This window comes from Xyrauchen texanus, chromosome 4 (genome assembly GCF_025860055.1).
Source record: "Xyrauchen texanus isolate HMW12.3.18 chromosome 4, RBS_HiC_50CHRs, whole genome shotgun sequence".
Taxonomy (NCBI): Eukaryota; Metazoa; Chordata; class Actinopteri; order Cypriniformes; family Catostomidae; genus Xyrauchen; species Xyrauchen texanus.
In genome coordinates this window covers 49,531,378-49,546,040 of record NC_068279.1, presented here as the reverse complement: position 1 = coordinate 49,546,040, position 14,663 = coordinate 49,531,378, and the positions used below count along the sequence as shown (strand labels likewise).

Here is a 14,663-nt window from a genome sequence, read left to right as displayed (position 1 = left end):
ACGGGAGCTTCGTGCCCTGGATGTGCATCCCACAAATCTCCATCAACTGCAAGATGCTATCCTATCAATATGGGCCAACATTTCTAAAGAATGCTTTCAGCACCTTGTTGAATCAATGCCACGTAGAATTAAGGCAGTTCTGAAGGCTGATGTTCCTAATAATCCTTTAGGTGAGTGTAAGTGCAGACGATTTACCATGTCTGTGGAGTGAACGAAATCTCATAGGTTTTGCTTTATGACAAATAAGAGTTTGAGGGGTTAATCAGACCATTAAAATAACATGTGAAAGTGAGAAATTAGGGAAGAGATGTTTTAATATTGCATAATTTAATAAACATATATAATTTAAATCGAATAAAATATCTAAAAAAAATTAGATTTTATTTTTTATTTAAAAAAAACTACTGTAAATGTAAAATTAAAAAAACTAAATTTTACCAGATAGAGAGACATATTTTAAGTATTTAGGAATATTTTGATATATTTTATCTCATTCATGAATTTAAAGCCTTAAAAGGAAATTGTAGTTTATTCCTATTTTAATATTTGATTTAAAAATGTAAAAATGACTTCTTAAGGTGCATGAAGCACACATGCAGAAAAAAACTACACCTTAAAATATATTATAATTTACATGACAATTAATCGTGAAAGCCCTTAACGAGACAATTAATCATCACAGCCCTAAAACAGAAAATGAACATAATAGCAATTATTTGTTTGACAATTAATCATCATTTCATAATTTTGACAGCCCTGTTCACACATATTAATAATAAAAAGTGTTTTATTTTCCTTGAAAGGGAGCATGCTGTGTTCAAATGTTTTTTTTATATTTTCATAATTTTCTCTGTCTTTTTATATGTAATCACAAACAGCCATAGTTAATTTTTTCATTGACAGTTTTCCACTCTCTATCTTATTCCCTTAAAATTAAATGGCTGTTTTTGTTTTGCTTTTTTGCTGCTATGACTGCATGTGATAATGAGAAATGGCACATTACTGCGCTCACACAAGCTGCAGGTTTACTGCCGGGTCCCACATAGGTGTCAAAGGCTCATCCTTCAATGACAGCCTCTTTGCAAAGCCTGCATTAGATTGTGACAGGCTCACAAAACAATATGCAGTGCAATGTGCTGCTCCGACTGTTAAATTAATCCTGATATGAGTAGGGATATTTTAAAAAAAGCTTTAGCCACTTTTTCCTAATGTTGGGATTCTTAAGAATGATATCACACAGCCAGTTCACACAGCCAGGAACAACATAAGGGTTGAGAAACATTCACACATTTTACTGTTATTGTTAGTTCTGATGTTTAGGAATAATACTGTTAATCCTACTTCCTTATTATTAAGCTTTTTCACCAAGACTGGGAGGAATGAACTCCATTAGGGTGCAATATTGTCCCCTGAAAAATATTTTTCCCGTAACCTTAAAAAATGACAGTGTCATACTTTTAGGTCAAATACTTCAATTTAATCAATGAATGAAGTTAATCAATATGAAAATGTAGATACTGTAGGTTATCAATAAAAATAATCACCTTAACAAATTATATATTAAATTATATATATTAGTGCCTGACCGATTTTTTTTTCAATATTAGCCTTTCACAGATATATCGTATCGGCATTGTAGAGTATGAGGGATAATCATTAACTCATCGATTCTGAATTCAAAGAACCCCTTTGTAAGATCACTGAAATGGCGCCCGCTAGTCTGTGGAGTATAATGCGCTATTGACAAACCCCCTTTTCCATGTGACTCAAATCTACACTCCAAATCCTCGGGCTGTACCATATGAGCCAGGCATGTGAAAGGTTGGCAACAGAATGTGTGTCTTTCAAGTAAAACCCAGAAAGGTTTATTTTTAAGTAAATATGTTCAATCCCGTATGTTTGTGTATGTCTGCTGTTAGATCAAACTAGTAAGACTGCTTAGTTGTGTAGTTTAAACTCTGAGGCCTTATATTTAATAGCCTAAGAGTGTATATCCACTTTTAAGTGTACTAAATACACGTTTCTTGGTATCAAATTAAACCTTACTACTTGTCCTAGCTGAATATATCTATATGGTCAATTAAAACGTATTCTGCTATGTGTTACCATCGTTTGAGTGATTCAAACCACATCCAGGACTCTGTCATAAGTATGCAAATGAAGAGCCTTGGCAGAACAAAGAAACCAACTCGCGCCCAAAACGGAGGGGTCTCATTGGGTCACTTCTCCCAAAGGAGGTGTGACCTCCCTGCCTTAAAAGTCAAGCTCCAACTTTGACTCACTCTCTTTTGCTGCCCCCACTTCACCTCTATCATCTCCTCTTCCTCTTCTGGACCTCTTCGGAACAACCCTTCAACTCTCCTCCCTTGGACTCCTCTGCAACCCTCCGGAACACCCGTCGACTCTTCAACAGTTACCCTCTAAGACGCGTCGAACTTTCCGCGAACCACCCACGCTCTGGAAACACAAGCCATCTCAAGGACGCCACGAGGACACAACATAAGCGCAGTCTTGCTCAGACACACAAAGGTCCATTGTGCAAGTATTATTTCATTGACATTCAAAGGCGTTACAGTGTGTAATTTCCGTGCTGGCTCCAAAGGGTTAATTGCTGAAATAAGTTTGCCATACTTCTAATAATTCTTTATTTTCCCTTACTGTGTTTACTCTGTTTATTTTATGTTTATTCTATGTTAAATGTAGTGATATATCCTAGTTCCTTGTATTAAACCCAATTATACGCGTGATTGTCTGTGTTTGTTGGTCATAAAACAAAGCCTCTTTAATGTGCGATCTAAAGCTATGAGCTGATATTATCAAAGTAAGTTAACGTGCTTTGATGAGTAGGCTTATAACTAAGAATAAACCTTCAAGAGAATTGATCAGGAGTATTTAGCAAAGCAGTTCGCTGGACGAACTGACTGATTGCGGTAGCCTACGGGTCAATTCCATTAAGGTGTTATTAAAATTAATATAGCCTGTCTGCATATAATGTATATTCCTAATTAATTATAATTTGTTGTGTTTAATGATCTATATATATTTGAAGCAGACTCTTGGACTACATAAGCTCTTTTTGGGGCGTTTTTGTATGTATTGTTATCTGGTTCAAACCGTATGATTAATCATTGATTACGATCATTTAAAATTAATTGTACATTCCCCAAACCTGACCTGGATACTCTACAGCATATAGGTTTTCCGATATGCGCAGATATGAAAACTTTTTTTCAGAACATAATGCTGAAAACAATGTTTGGGCTGATTTAGAGTTGGTGTCATAATGTAGTTTGTCCAGCAGAGCACGCGCTGACTGATAGCTGAGTTGACGATGGCTCTGCTGACAGTGTGGAGTGGTGCTGTGTTAAGCGGTGCAGAGTTAAGCAGTGTCTTCATGGTAAGTTGTTTACTAGTTCGTGAAATACATACTGGAAAATTATTAAACAATGACCCCATCATTTTCCATTTTCAATATAACTAGTATATAGTTATATAGTGACAACCATGTCACTCATGTTTATCACATCTGTTTGCAATGTTAGCCAGCTATAGTTTGTCAGTGCAGTCAGTAACGTTGCATATTGAAAGGTAAACATCAGAGCATATTTTTGCACCTCAGCAGACAACGGTGCAGTGGTGAATAGTGTCTGTTGAGTGTTGATTTCACACTACATTCTTACCTATTTGATGAGATGCAATCTTGGAAAGTAAATAAAAGTCTTTATTACTCTCCATGACAATGAGCTTATAGCTAACTAGCTAATAACGTAGCTACTTCCATTGCTTGTCAGCTGAGTGGAAGCTAATGTGTAAACATGTATTCATCAAACTGTTTAGTTCAGGATTCACAGTTTGGTTTCCCTTCAACCAAACAATTCTAGTCATTTACAAAAAGTCATTTTTAAAAGTCTGGTTTTCCACTGTTGTAAGTTTCCCCTGAACTTGTATAGCAGAATAAAGTGTAACACCGCTGCCGCTGTTTATCTCTTGACTCGGCAGGTGTAAATGCTTCTTGTTTTACAACCTGCCCAGAATTGACTGGCAGTATAAAATAGTCAGCAACTGACTGATACTGAACATACAGTACTGATGTTTATTTAGCTATTTATTTTATTTTATTTTAATTTATTCTTTATTTTCTCAGTGTTCGTTTCTAGATTTGGTTGACAATTTATAATAATAATGTCAAATAATCTTTGATAAAAATGTTTGTTTAAGAAAGCAGACTTCGCAGTACCTTTGCATAATCATATCGGTGCAAAATTGGTGAACAATCCACATAGAAAAGGTTTGTTTTCATTCATACAATAAACTAACTGTGGGATCTAGAAATTTCTGCTTACAGAATCTAAAGAAGTCAGATTTGTTGGAATTCTGCAACTGCAAGTTGCTTTTAACAGTGTCTGCCAAATATATACATGTAAAACTCCATTTGCAACAAAAAGTAACCATTTTAATACAGCAAGAGAACATTTATTAGTCACTGTGTGTCTGTGGAGCCAGATTTGGCTCTGGGAGAGATCCAGTTTCAGTACAACTGAAGAGGCTTTCAAAGGGCAAACCTCTACAGTACTTCTGTGAACACACACACACAAATGGGCCATCTTCATACGCACCAACAAACAAAAGCATTCACAAGCAATTATACACAGACACACAGATTATCAGTTATCACACACTGTATATACCTCTACAAATACGTAAAAACCTTCTTTTCGCTCATCTCTCCACCCACTTCATATTGTCTGCTTCTGTCAACTGACGAACAGGCGCACGCATCTGTTGCCAAGGGAACAGGCTTAAATCAAATAAAGCCAACAAGAACTGAGTGACATTCACATACATCTGTGGCCGCAGATGAGTTAATACACACAAAAACAAAAAAACACAATAAAATAAGGCATGCATGCTGACGAAACGTAAAATATGCCTATATTTAAACCACAAGACATAACTCATCTAGAATATAACTCGGCAAGAACACAGGAACATAGCGTACTACAAACTAGGTGTAACACAAAAAAAAGATACAACAAAAAGTAATCACATCGCCTCGCAACAGTTGTGTAGAGCATGTGTTAAGTCCTACAGAAAGACACAGGGCTATTGTACTAAAAATAAAAAAGTGCCATGCTAAAGCAAAGTTTTTTGGAGACGTATTGTGGTAATTTCACTGTATTCTTTCAGCCTTTACATTATGAATATGTGGCAATTAATCATTCAGTACCATACAATATATCAAATGTATAGTGTATAGGAATGATATGAAGTATAGGAAGGATAGTGTCTGCACTAAAAGCTGCCAGGTCAGCATATTTTAGCAAAACATTTTTAGGACTGTGGCTGAATTGGTTAGAAATAAAGCCTCAACAGAACCAGATATTCCATCACAGCACAAGAGTAATGACCATGAATATTTTTACTGATAAAATTGAAATAATCAGAAATAAAATTGGAATTATGCAATCATCTGTAACAGTACCTCAGAAAACGGTGTCTAATAATTTTCTTCATATGCAACTTCAATCCTTCACTGTCACAGGTCATGAAGAGCTAACAAAACTTATCAATACATCAAAAGCCACAACATATTTGTTAGATCCAAGACCAACCAAGCTCTTAAAATAGGAATTCTCTGTAATCTCAGAACCTCTTCTTAATATTATTAACTCCTCGCTATCCTTAGGACATGTCCCAAGAAACTTTAAAATGGCAGATATCAAACAGCTTATTAAGAAGCCATAACTTGATCCTGAAGAACTGGCTAATTATAGACTGATTTCAAATCTCCCGGTTTATGTTGAAAATACTAGGAAAAAGTAGTATCCTCCCAAATATATCACAGTACAGAGACTGCACTTATCAGAGTTACAAATGACTTGCTCTTATCATCTGATCGCAGCTGCATTTAACTTCTAGAGCTTTTAGATCTTAGTGTTGCATTCGACATGACAGATCACAACATTCTCTTGAATAGGCTAGAGAATTATGTTGGCATTTGTGGAGTTGCATTAGCATGGTTTAAGTCATATTTAGCAGACTGCTACCACTTTGTCTTTGTAAATAAAGAATTATCAAACCAAACAAAAGTAAAGTATGGAGTGCCACAGGGATCAGTTTTAGGGCCTCTGCTTTTCTACTGATATATGCTTCCCCTGGGAGACATTATCAAGAATTGTGGAATATGTTTCCACTGTTATACCGATGATACCCAAATTTATATTTCTTCAAAACCTGATGAGATTTCAAAATTCTCCAAATTAGCAGTGTGTATCAATGAAATAAAAGATTGAATGGCCAGAAATTTCCTTCTACTCAATTCTGACAAAACAGAGGTACTAATTATTGGACCAAAAACCTCTAAAAATAAGCCGCTAAAATATAATCTGACTCTCAATGGATGTACTGTTACATCATCTTCAACAGTGAAGAACTTAGGTGTTATATACCGATCTGTCCTTTGAAAATCAAATTGTCAGTGTTTGTAGAACAGCATTCTTCCACCTAAGAAATATTGCTAAATTACGGCACATGCTCTCTGTTGCTGATGCCGAAAAACTAATTAATGCGTTCATGACCTCTAGACTAGATTATAGAGTGCTAACGAGAACCAAGAAATTTGATCATATTAGTCCCATTTTATCATCATTACATTGGCTACCTGGTAAATTTTTTATTATTTTTTTAATCTGTTTACTACGTACAAAACTTTGAAGGGTCTAGCTCTGCAGTACTTAAGTGACCTTCTACCATGCTATAGTCCATTGCAAAAATTCTAGATCGCAGAATATTAAAATCCACAAAAGGAGGTAGATCATTTTCATATTTAGCTCCTAAACTATGGAATAGTCTCCCAAACACTGTTCGGGACACAGACACACTCACTCAGTTTAAGTCTAGACTAAAGACTCATCTATTTAGCCAGGCATACACCTAAATTATCCATCAACTCACAAGTAGGCTGCTTTAGTTAGGTCTGCCGGAACCAGAAACCATAAACATTGATCATGATCTATAACTCTGCAATAAATTGAATGGCATCTATGCTAATATCATTCTATTTGTTTACCTGTCTCAACCTTAGGACTCCTGAACCAGCTGGATCCAGCTCCATTCCTGCATTGTGTTGAACTCCACTGCTATGTGTCGCTGTGTGGTGATGACTAATAGAAGCCGGTGCCAGCCAAACATCACTTCAGTCTATTACAATGGAATTCAGAGGATGAACTGATGCCAACTCCAACCATAAGACATGGGATACTTCATATGCCATTGCCTGAACCTTGGACTTAGGACAGACCTCACAGAAATTACTGGCCAGGTTGAACTGCGATGCACCTCACTGATCTCTGCCTGCATCAACTCGGTCTGATAATGGACTACACTCTTGAACTAGAATACATCGGCTATCAATTAATTGCCAACAAAACCCTTCATCAGCCAACTAAAAAGGACAATTGCATCTATGTGAACTTCTGCATCTAATCCAGGATGGACTTCAAAGACAATAGATATTAATCTTAGTTCATACAAAATCTTTGTTTTAAACACTTATTTAGTTTAATCATTTTAAACCAAGACTTGCCCTATACATAAGTCATGTTGGCATTATATTCATGATGTTAGCCAGAGAGGAACTGGCCCACACAATGAGTCTGGTTTCTCCCAAGGTTATTTTTCTCCATTAACAAACATCTTATGGAGTTTTGTGTTCCTTGCCATAGTCCACTTGCCTACTCACTGGGGTTATAAACACAATTACTATGTAATTACATATTTTTAAACACACTTCACAATGAAACTACACAATCATGACTCATAGACTTTATAGATATTACAGTTTTATCTTCTGTTAATGCATGATTTTCTGTAAAGCTGCTTTGAAACAATGTGTGTGGTGAAAGTCGCTATACAAATAAAAATGGCTTGACATGTATGCCAATTATTAGTGTTGAGTTTAGTAGCATGCTAATAAGTGTACAAATAGAATAATAAAGAAAATAAGATTTGGTTAGTTTGTTTGGTAAGTTTGTTAGACTGAGTTCAATTGGCAAAGTCCCTGTGAATTGGCTTGATGAGCACAGATGTCTTTCCTTTGTTGACATATTTCCTATTTATCCAGAAACATGTGGGACATATAGAACAGTTCATCTTTTTTTAATAGTCAATATCATTTAGTTTACTTCAAACATTAGCTACTTGCTAGTCAGAAGTAGTAGATAGTAGGGGAGGACCATTCTCATTCTTGAGAGCATTTGATGGGACAAAATGAGTGAGTGAAGTGTGAAGGGACCAATATACTTCTAGGAAAATAAAAAAAACAGGGGGACATCATTTCGAATGACATTAGGCCAAAAATTGAATTTTACTGTTAAACACTGTAAAACGAATTTCTATAAAATACAAAAATAGTAACCAGTGCATACTAGAGCATGTTAGCATTAGCATTTGTGCTATGAATGCAGAATGTAAACATGACAAATTAAACATAATCTACTGCATATATTTAAATCATTACCGAATGGTTAAAACAGCATCTTTTAACATAAAACTTTTTGAGTCACGGATAACACATTTGATGTTGCATTGGATAATGTTTTATAAATAGTTTGTTGACTGTGCGTGTCTCGTATTTCAATGCTCCTTTAAATGTTGGCGCTAGCAATGTAGGCAGTGTCCAAATGTTTACAAACAGTAGGGTACAACGGGACTAAAGGCTCCATCTGGTAAAAGGCTCCATTGATTTTATTTTCTCCCAAATCACAAAATAGCAACAAAAACTTAAGTGTTCAATAAGTGAAAGGATAATGTTTGGGGTAAAAAGACCCCCTGTTGCTGGGGCTAAAGGTCCCTATTACACATTGTTTTTCTTTAGTGGGGGAACAGATTTGTTATGAACCATTTTCAAAGTGGTCTCACATTGACTATCCAATCATAATAGAGATTAGTTTGTTTATAGAATACTTGAGATATATTAATATGCCTTATATGTTTGAAATTAACAGGAAATGGTTGATTTTGTTTTAGTTATTTTGAATGAGCATCATCAGAATTTCTTACTCAAAAAAGCATCTTGCTGTCTCAATTATTTGGAATAGTTAACACATTTTGCACAATAACTATTGCCCCTGTATCTACACAATATCACTTTAAACCTGCTAGGGGCCTTTTACCCCAAGTGAGGGAGCCTTTTACCCAAGGTATGGGGTAAAAGGCTCCCTCTCCACCTTTTTTTTCAAACTGAATTTTAATCAAAACAAACTTCCATTATTATTTCTTGTCACACAAATTCTGTTGCTCCATCAAATACAGTATATAAAATAAAAAATAAAAAAATATTTGTTTTACCTTGATTTGTGACCAGAAAAAAAGCTAAATTTCCTAAAGGGGTAACTTTAGCCCCATTTTACCCTATACCATTGCTCAGCTGTTTTGACCATCTTTCTAGCTCTGAGTGAAGAATGCAAAACTGCCTTGAGTAAATCGTAGCCTTAAGTCATCAATATTTACGGTCAGTATTTCCGGAAGAGATAGACTGTTATTTTTAAATGAGTAAATCGGCTAAAAGTAAGTTTAGGCAACATTTACGATTACATTAGCATATACAGTAGATTGCTCAGAGCTAACAGACATGAACTAAAAGCCACAAAACTTTGATTTCATGACATCTTTAATGTGTAGCCAGGAGGGAAGATTAGTCATTAGAAAAACTTTAAGAGGGAATAGCATAATAATAATAATAATAATAATAATAATGTTAACAGTGTTTGATTGCTTTTGGACAGCATTTCACAGACACTGAAAGCATAGACTGCAGTGAGATTCAGTGGTGCAAATTTACTTTTGCTTAAGTCTCCAGCTTCTCTCATTTTTCTTCTGAGAAAAAACGGCTCAGAGTAATCAAGTCTCCTCTAGAGCTTCAGATTTTATGATACCAAATTTAGCAATGAAATGTTAGAATGCAACAAAACCGAGAAGGGTCTGGCTGCAGACTTGCACTCTCAGACTTGCACGCTCAGACTTGCACGCTCAGACACAAGCGCTTCCGCTAATGTAATGAGCTGTGCTGAACTGAACTGAGATGCAAGGTCGAATGACCGAATATTGCATGTATTTTACAGTACGTATTTTACGAAAAATGTAGACATTAAAACAGGACGGGACGGTCCAAACGCTATTGAACTACACTGGGTTCAACGTGCAAACCATGTAATAGCACTCTATTAAATAGTTTCCTTTATGTATTTAATACCGTGAGTGGTTGTTAGGCATAACATTAATTTATTTTTATTTGTATCAGAGATAAAAAATAGCGTATATTAAGGTAAAATGTAAAAATCTTATCATGTAACGGAAAAGCATATATATATATATATATATATATATATATATATATATATATATATATATATATATATATAATGTTTACTAAACGATTTTTGAATGATCTGTTCTCAATCCGACACAGCCAGGCTTCGTTTAAAGTAAACAGAGTTACATTATTTAAACTTTTAAGAAGTCAATAGTTTACGCTGAAGCGGAAGCGCTAGTGTCTGAGCGTGCAAGTGACGTCACTTGCAGCGGAAGCGCTCGTGTCTGAGCGTGCAAGTCTGAGAGTGCAAGTCTGCAGCCAGACGCTATTGACAAAACCTGGTCTGTTTTGACTGGGGGTTAGGCACTTGTCAGCTGGACAGACTTAGCTATACCAGTTTGACCAACAAAAACCAACCAGACCTGCCAAAACATGCCAATCCAGCAAACCAATGTAGGCTGTTTTGAAACTGGTATTTTCAGCATGAAGATGAAGTCACATTTCATCATATTCTTCCAAGACCAAATCATAGATATATACTGTCCACGTTAATGTACTCTAACTGAAAGTCTCAACTGTGTATATTTTATTTCTTCCAAGGACTTCCAAGGAAGTTGATCCATAGACAAAAATAACATAGAACTACATTAATTCTCCTGATCAGTGAGTTCCTGAGTTCCAGTTTTTGCTTAAACACTTCCAAAAATGATCCTTTTCCTCATTATTAACCGTACATCCAAAGATCAGTGCAGCTTTTCTATCTCAGCCCACACATAAGCCACTGCGCTAATTTCTCTCTTCTCATCTTTGTCTTCCTGTAGCTCTCAAAGTCTCACTCATACATTCTGTGCAGTTGGTCTATTGGGAGTGAGGTCATAGTAGTGTTGAGAAGGAGCATGCGAGGCGGGAGTCAATCCAATCTGAAGACGTCGAGCGAGAGAAAAAGTGAGAGAATAGACACCAGCGCAGGGGAGAAAGCACCAGCCAACGTTACATAAACCATTCGGAGTGCCAGCAACATGAAATGGGCAAAGAGGCACATACCGTCAGGAGCAGTGGGATGTGTCTTACCTCCACACACCCACACACACACACACACACACAGACTGCCCTCAAGGCTTTGCATTCAGATGACAAATCACACAAGCATGTGAACGTTTATTAATGAAAGCTTTAGCTTAGCCAACCTCTTAAACACTCTCTCCCACACATATACTGTACAATTCCTCCCCTCTATAATTTAACAGATCTGTCTTATTCTTTACTCTCCTTTGCTTCTCATTTCTTTCAGCCCTTCCTTATTCTCTTCCTTCAGCACCACTGGACTTTGAACCGCCAGCAAGGTCAGAAATTAACCACAATGAAATTAAGCCATTTCACAACTAAATTAAGGCACAACATAACAAAATTGATTGAAAAGAAGCACAGTATTTACAAAATGCTGTGGTTTATTTCCATTGTGGTTTCAGCTTTTATTTCCTTTTATTATTTGGTTTTGTTGTGCGCCCCTGGGCCACCGTGCTCATGCCCCCTGACTATGCATAAAAAGGAATTTCCCTACCATTGGAGCAATTCAAGCTTGAAATACCACTTTTATGTTTTTGCAAATAGCAAGCAGCAGGGGACAGTCTGTACAACTCCAGCTCTACAGGCACAATGAGGAACCTCAGGACACGGGACGCATTCTTGTGTTCACATACAGCTTTAAGTAAGAGCGTAATTAAAGGGTGGGTTCTCGAGACATGTTTTTCTACATTTAATTTGTCATAGCATCCTAAAATGCGGAGTAATTGTGCAAGACAATTAATATTAATGAGATGCGATGCAAACAAATTGAGAAAAAGTGTCCATCTGATACATGTGTACACAGACCAACAAAAATAGTGGTGATAGGAATGCAAAAACACATCCTGTGAGAACAGCTGACAGATTGGCAAACCTTTTTTTAATTTTATTTATTTATTTATTTTACCTTTTTCTCCCAATGTGCTTCTAAGTCCTCGTGGTAGCGTAGTGATTCACCTCGATCAAGGTGGCGGAGGACGAATCCCAGTTGCCTCCGTGTCTGAGACCGTCAACCTGCGCATCTTATCACGTAGCTTGTTGAGCACATTGCCATGGAGACATAGCACATAGCTTCATGCCATCCACACTCAACTCACCACACGCCCTACTGATAACGAACCACATTATAGAGATCACGAGGAGGTTACCACATGTGAATCTACCCTCCCTAGCAACCGGGCTAATTTGGTTGCTTAGGAGACCTGGCTGGAGTCACCCAGCATGCCCTGGGATTTGAACTAGCGAACTAGCAAACCCCAGTGGTGGTAGCCAGCGTCTTTTACCACTGAGCTACCCAGATTGGCAAACTCAATTATAAAATAGATTGCAGACCAGTGATAGACATATATTCAATGATGTGGATATAAAACAAACAATATTTAGATTTCTAAAGCCACCTATTGGCTATTCAATGCTTTTCATCATCTAATTTATTATTAACAATGATCATAATGAACAATTCTTTCACCAGGTAATACAGTTCATTAGCCTGCTCTTTAAATGTAGGCTGTTTATGGTTGCCAAGTATGCAACTTTGCACATTAAAATAGAATGTGTGGTCACAAGTGTGAGGAAATTGGTATTTTACAAAGGCTTCGAACGCAACTCGTCCAGTCAGGATTCAAGGTCAGAGTTATCACTTTATAAAGATACTTGTATTTGACATTGATTTGATTGAATTGAACTATTTGAAATAACAACTTGTTTTTTGTTGATTTGGTTAGAAAAACAATATGCTATAAATTGCAGGGGGTAAATATTTATCCTCATTTAAAAAAGTACATTTCTGACACTGCACCGCAGCACACACAAATGCAAATTGCAGTTTCACACTGACAGAAAACACACAGGGAGGGAAGGGGATTGAAATGCATGCTGCTTCTTCAACCTGGAATTTCAACCTGAGCTCTGACAATCAGTTAAAAGAGCAAATAAATGCTGAGCCAATAGATATCCCTCCAAAGGGGGCTTAGAACAACGTGCTCCCTTCACATTAATGCATCAAACTGGCAGGAGGAGGTTAACTAGCAAACAAAAGCCTGTCAGCGAGCGATAGATAGGAACAAACTTTTTCCCTTGCATCCAAACCACATATTTCCTGGCTGAATAGTCTTACCTTTGTGGTCACTATGCAGAGGCAGTCCATGGCAGAGTGAAGACAGGTGGAGATGTATCCAAACCCCCGTTCCCCCCTCTCCCCTCTCTCCCTCCAGCTTTTCTCCTTCTCTCCTCTCCTATCACTCTCTTAGCACCCGCCGTTAGCCCCTTGTTTCTTCAGAGTATCTCTTTTGACTGACTTAAGCATTGAGGAACATAGAGTATGGAGGGAGGGGGAAACGTAAAGAGGAAGGGGGAGGGACAGACAGGAAGAGAGAGAGAAAATAAGAGAGGTCTGGCTTTAAGATTTAGCAAACCTGGAAAGGACGAGGAGAGAGAGACCTATGGGAGATACAAAAAAAGGAACGGAGAGATGGAAGAGAGTGTATGAGCAAATATAAGGAGATGGGCAGGGAAGGATGAGTGCAGAGAAGAGAGGTGACAAAGAGGGGGAGAAAGAAAGAGGGAATGACTGAATCGGCAGAAGATGTGGAAAGAGAGAGAGCATGCAGAGGGAGGGGACATAAAAAGATGGAAGGCGAGGTGAAGATGTGAGAGAGAGAGAGAGAGAGAGAGAGAGAGAGGGAGTATGCAAGCTAAAGAGCAAAATTACTCACTAAATGTCATCAACAGTTTAAATGATAGTGACTGAACTGGTGAATTAATAGGAATAAACAAAAACAGAAGAATGAAAGATGGACATACAAAGGAAGGATGTGTAATATGATAACAAGGGTACTCTGGATATCATGGCTTTCAGTAACCGTTGCCTTGGCAATGCTGCAGAGTTGTTTCTGTGTAAATAGCCGGGCTGTTGTCATGTGGACGTGGCTTTGTAGAGAGCAGTGAAATCAGTGAGCCAAGAGGCTGTGTTCGGAATGGAATACTAGCATACTTCTACACAGTATGTACTGTGTACTGCACACTACACAGTAGTGGGATAGTGTACATCTGACGCAATATCTCACACAGTGTGCTTTGGTTATATACAGCACATTTTGGCAAATGTAGTATTCCATGCATACAGAAAATCGGCACAGCATACATATACCACGTACTGCAGAAATCAACCTGATCTCACAGAATCACATTACTATACTATATTTTTTTTGCTAAATGATTTTTACGTGGATCAGTTTATGCAGTTTAGTCCAGAAGAGCATGCAAACCGACATGTGAGCCGAAAGTG

General features: G+C 37.2%; 1 protein-coding gene across 1 annotated transcript in view; it reads right to left on the bottom strand.

Moving 5' to 3' along the window:
* The window catches only part of LOC127638438 (disks large homolog 4-like), a 111,656-nt gene extending 98,048 nt beyond the window's left edge, over positions 1-13,608 (bottom strand). Inside the window, exon 1 of the mRNA XM_052119971.1 lies at positions 13,494-13,608. Coding sequence (XP_051975931.1) covers positions 13,494-13,523 — 30 coding nt within the window. The 5' untranslated portion in view covers positions 13,524-13,608. The remainder of the gene's footprint in view (positions 1-13,493) is intronic.
* Between the last annotated feature and the right edge of the window lie 1,055 nt (positions 13,609-14,663).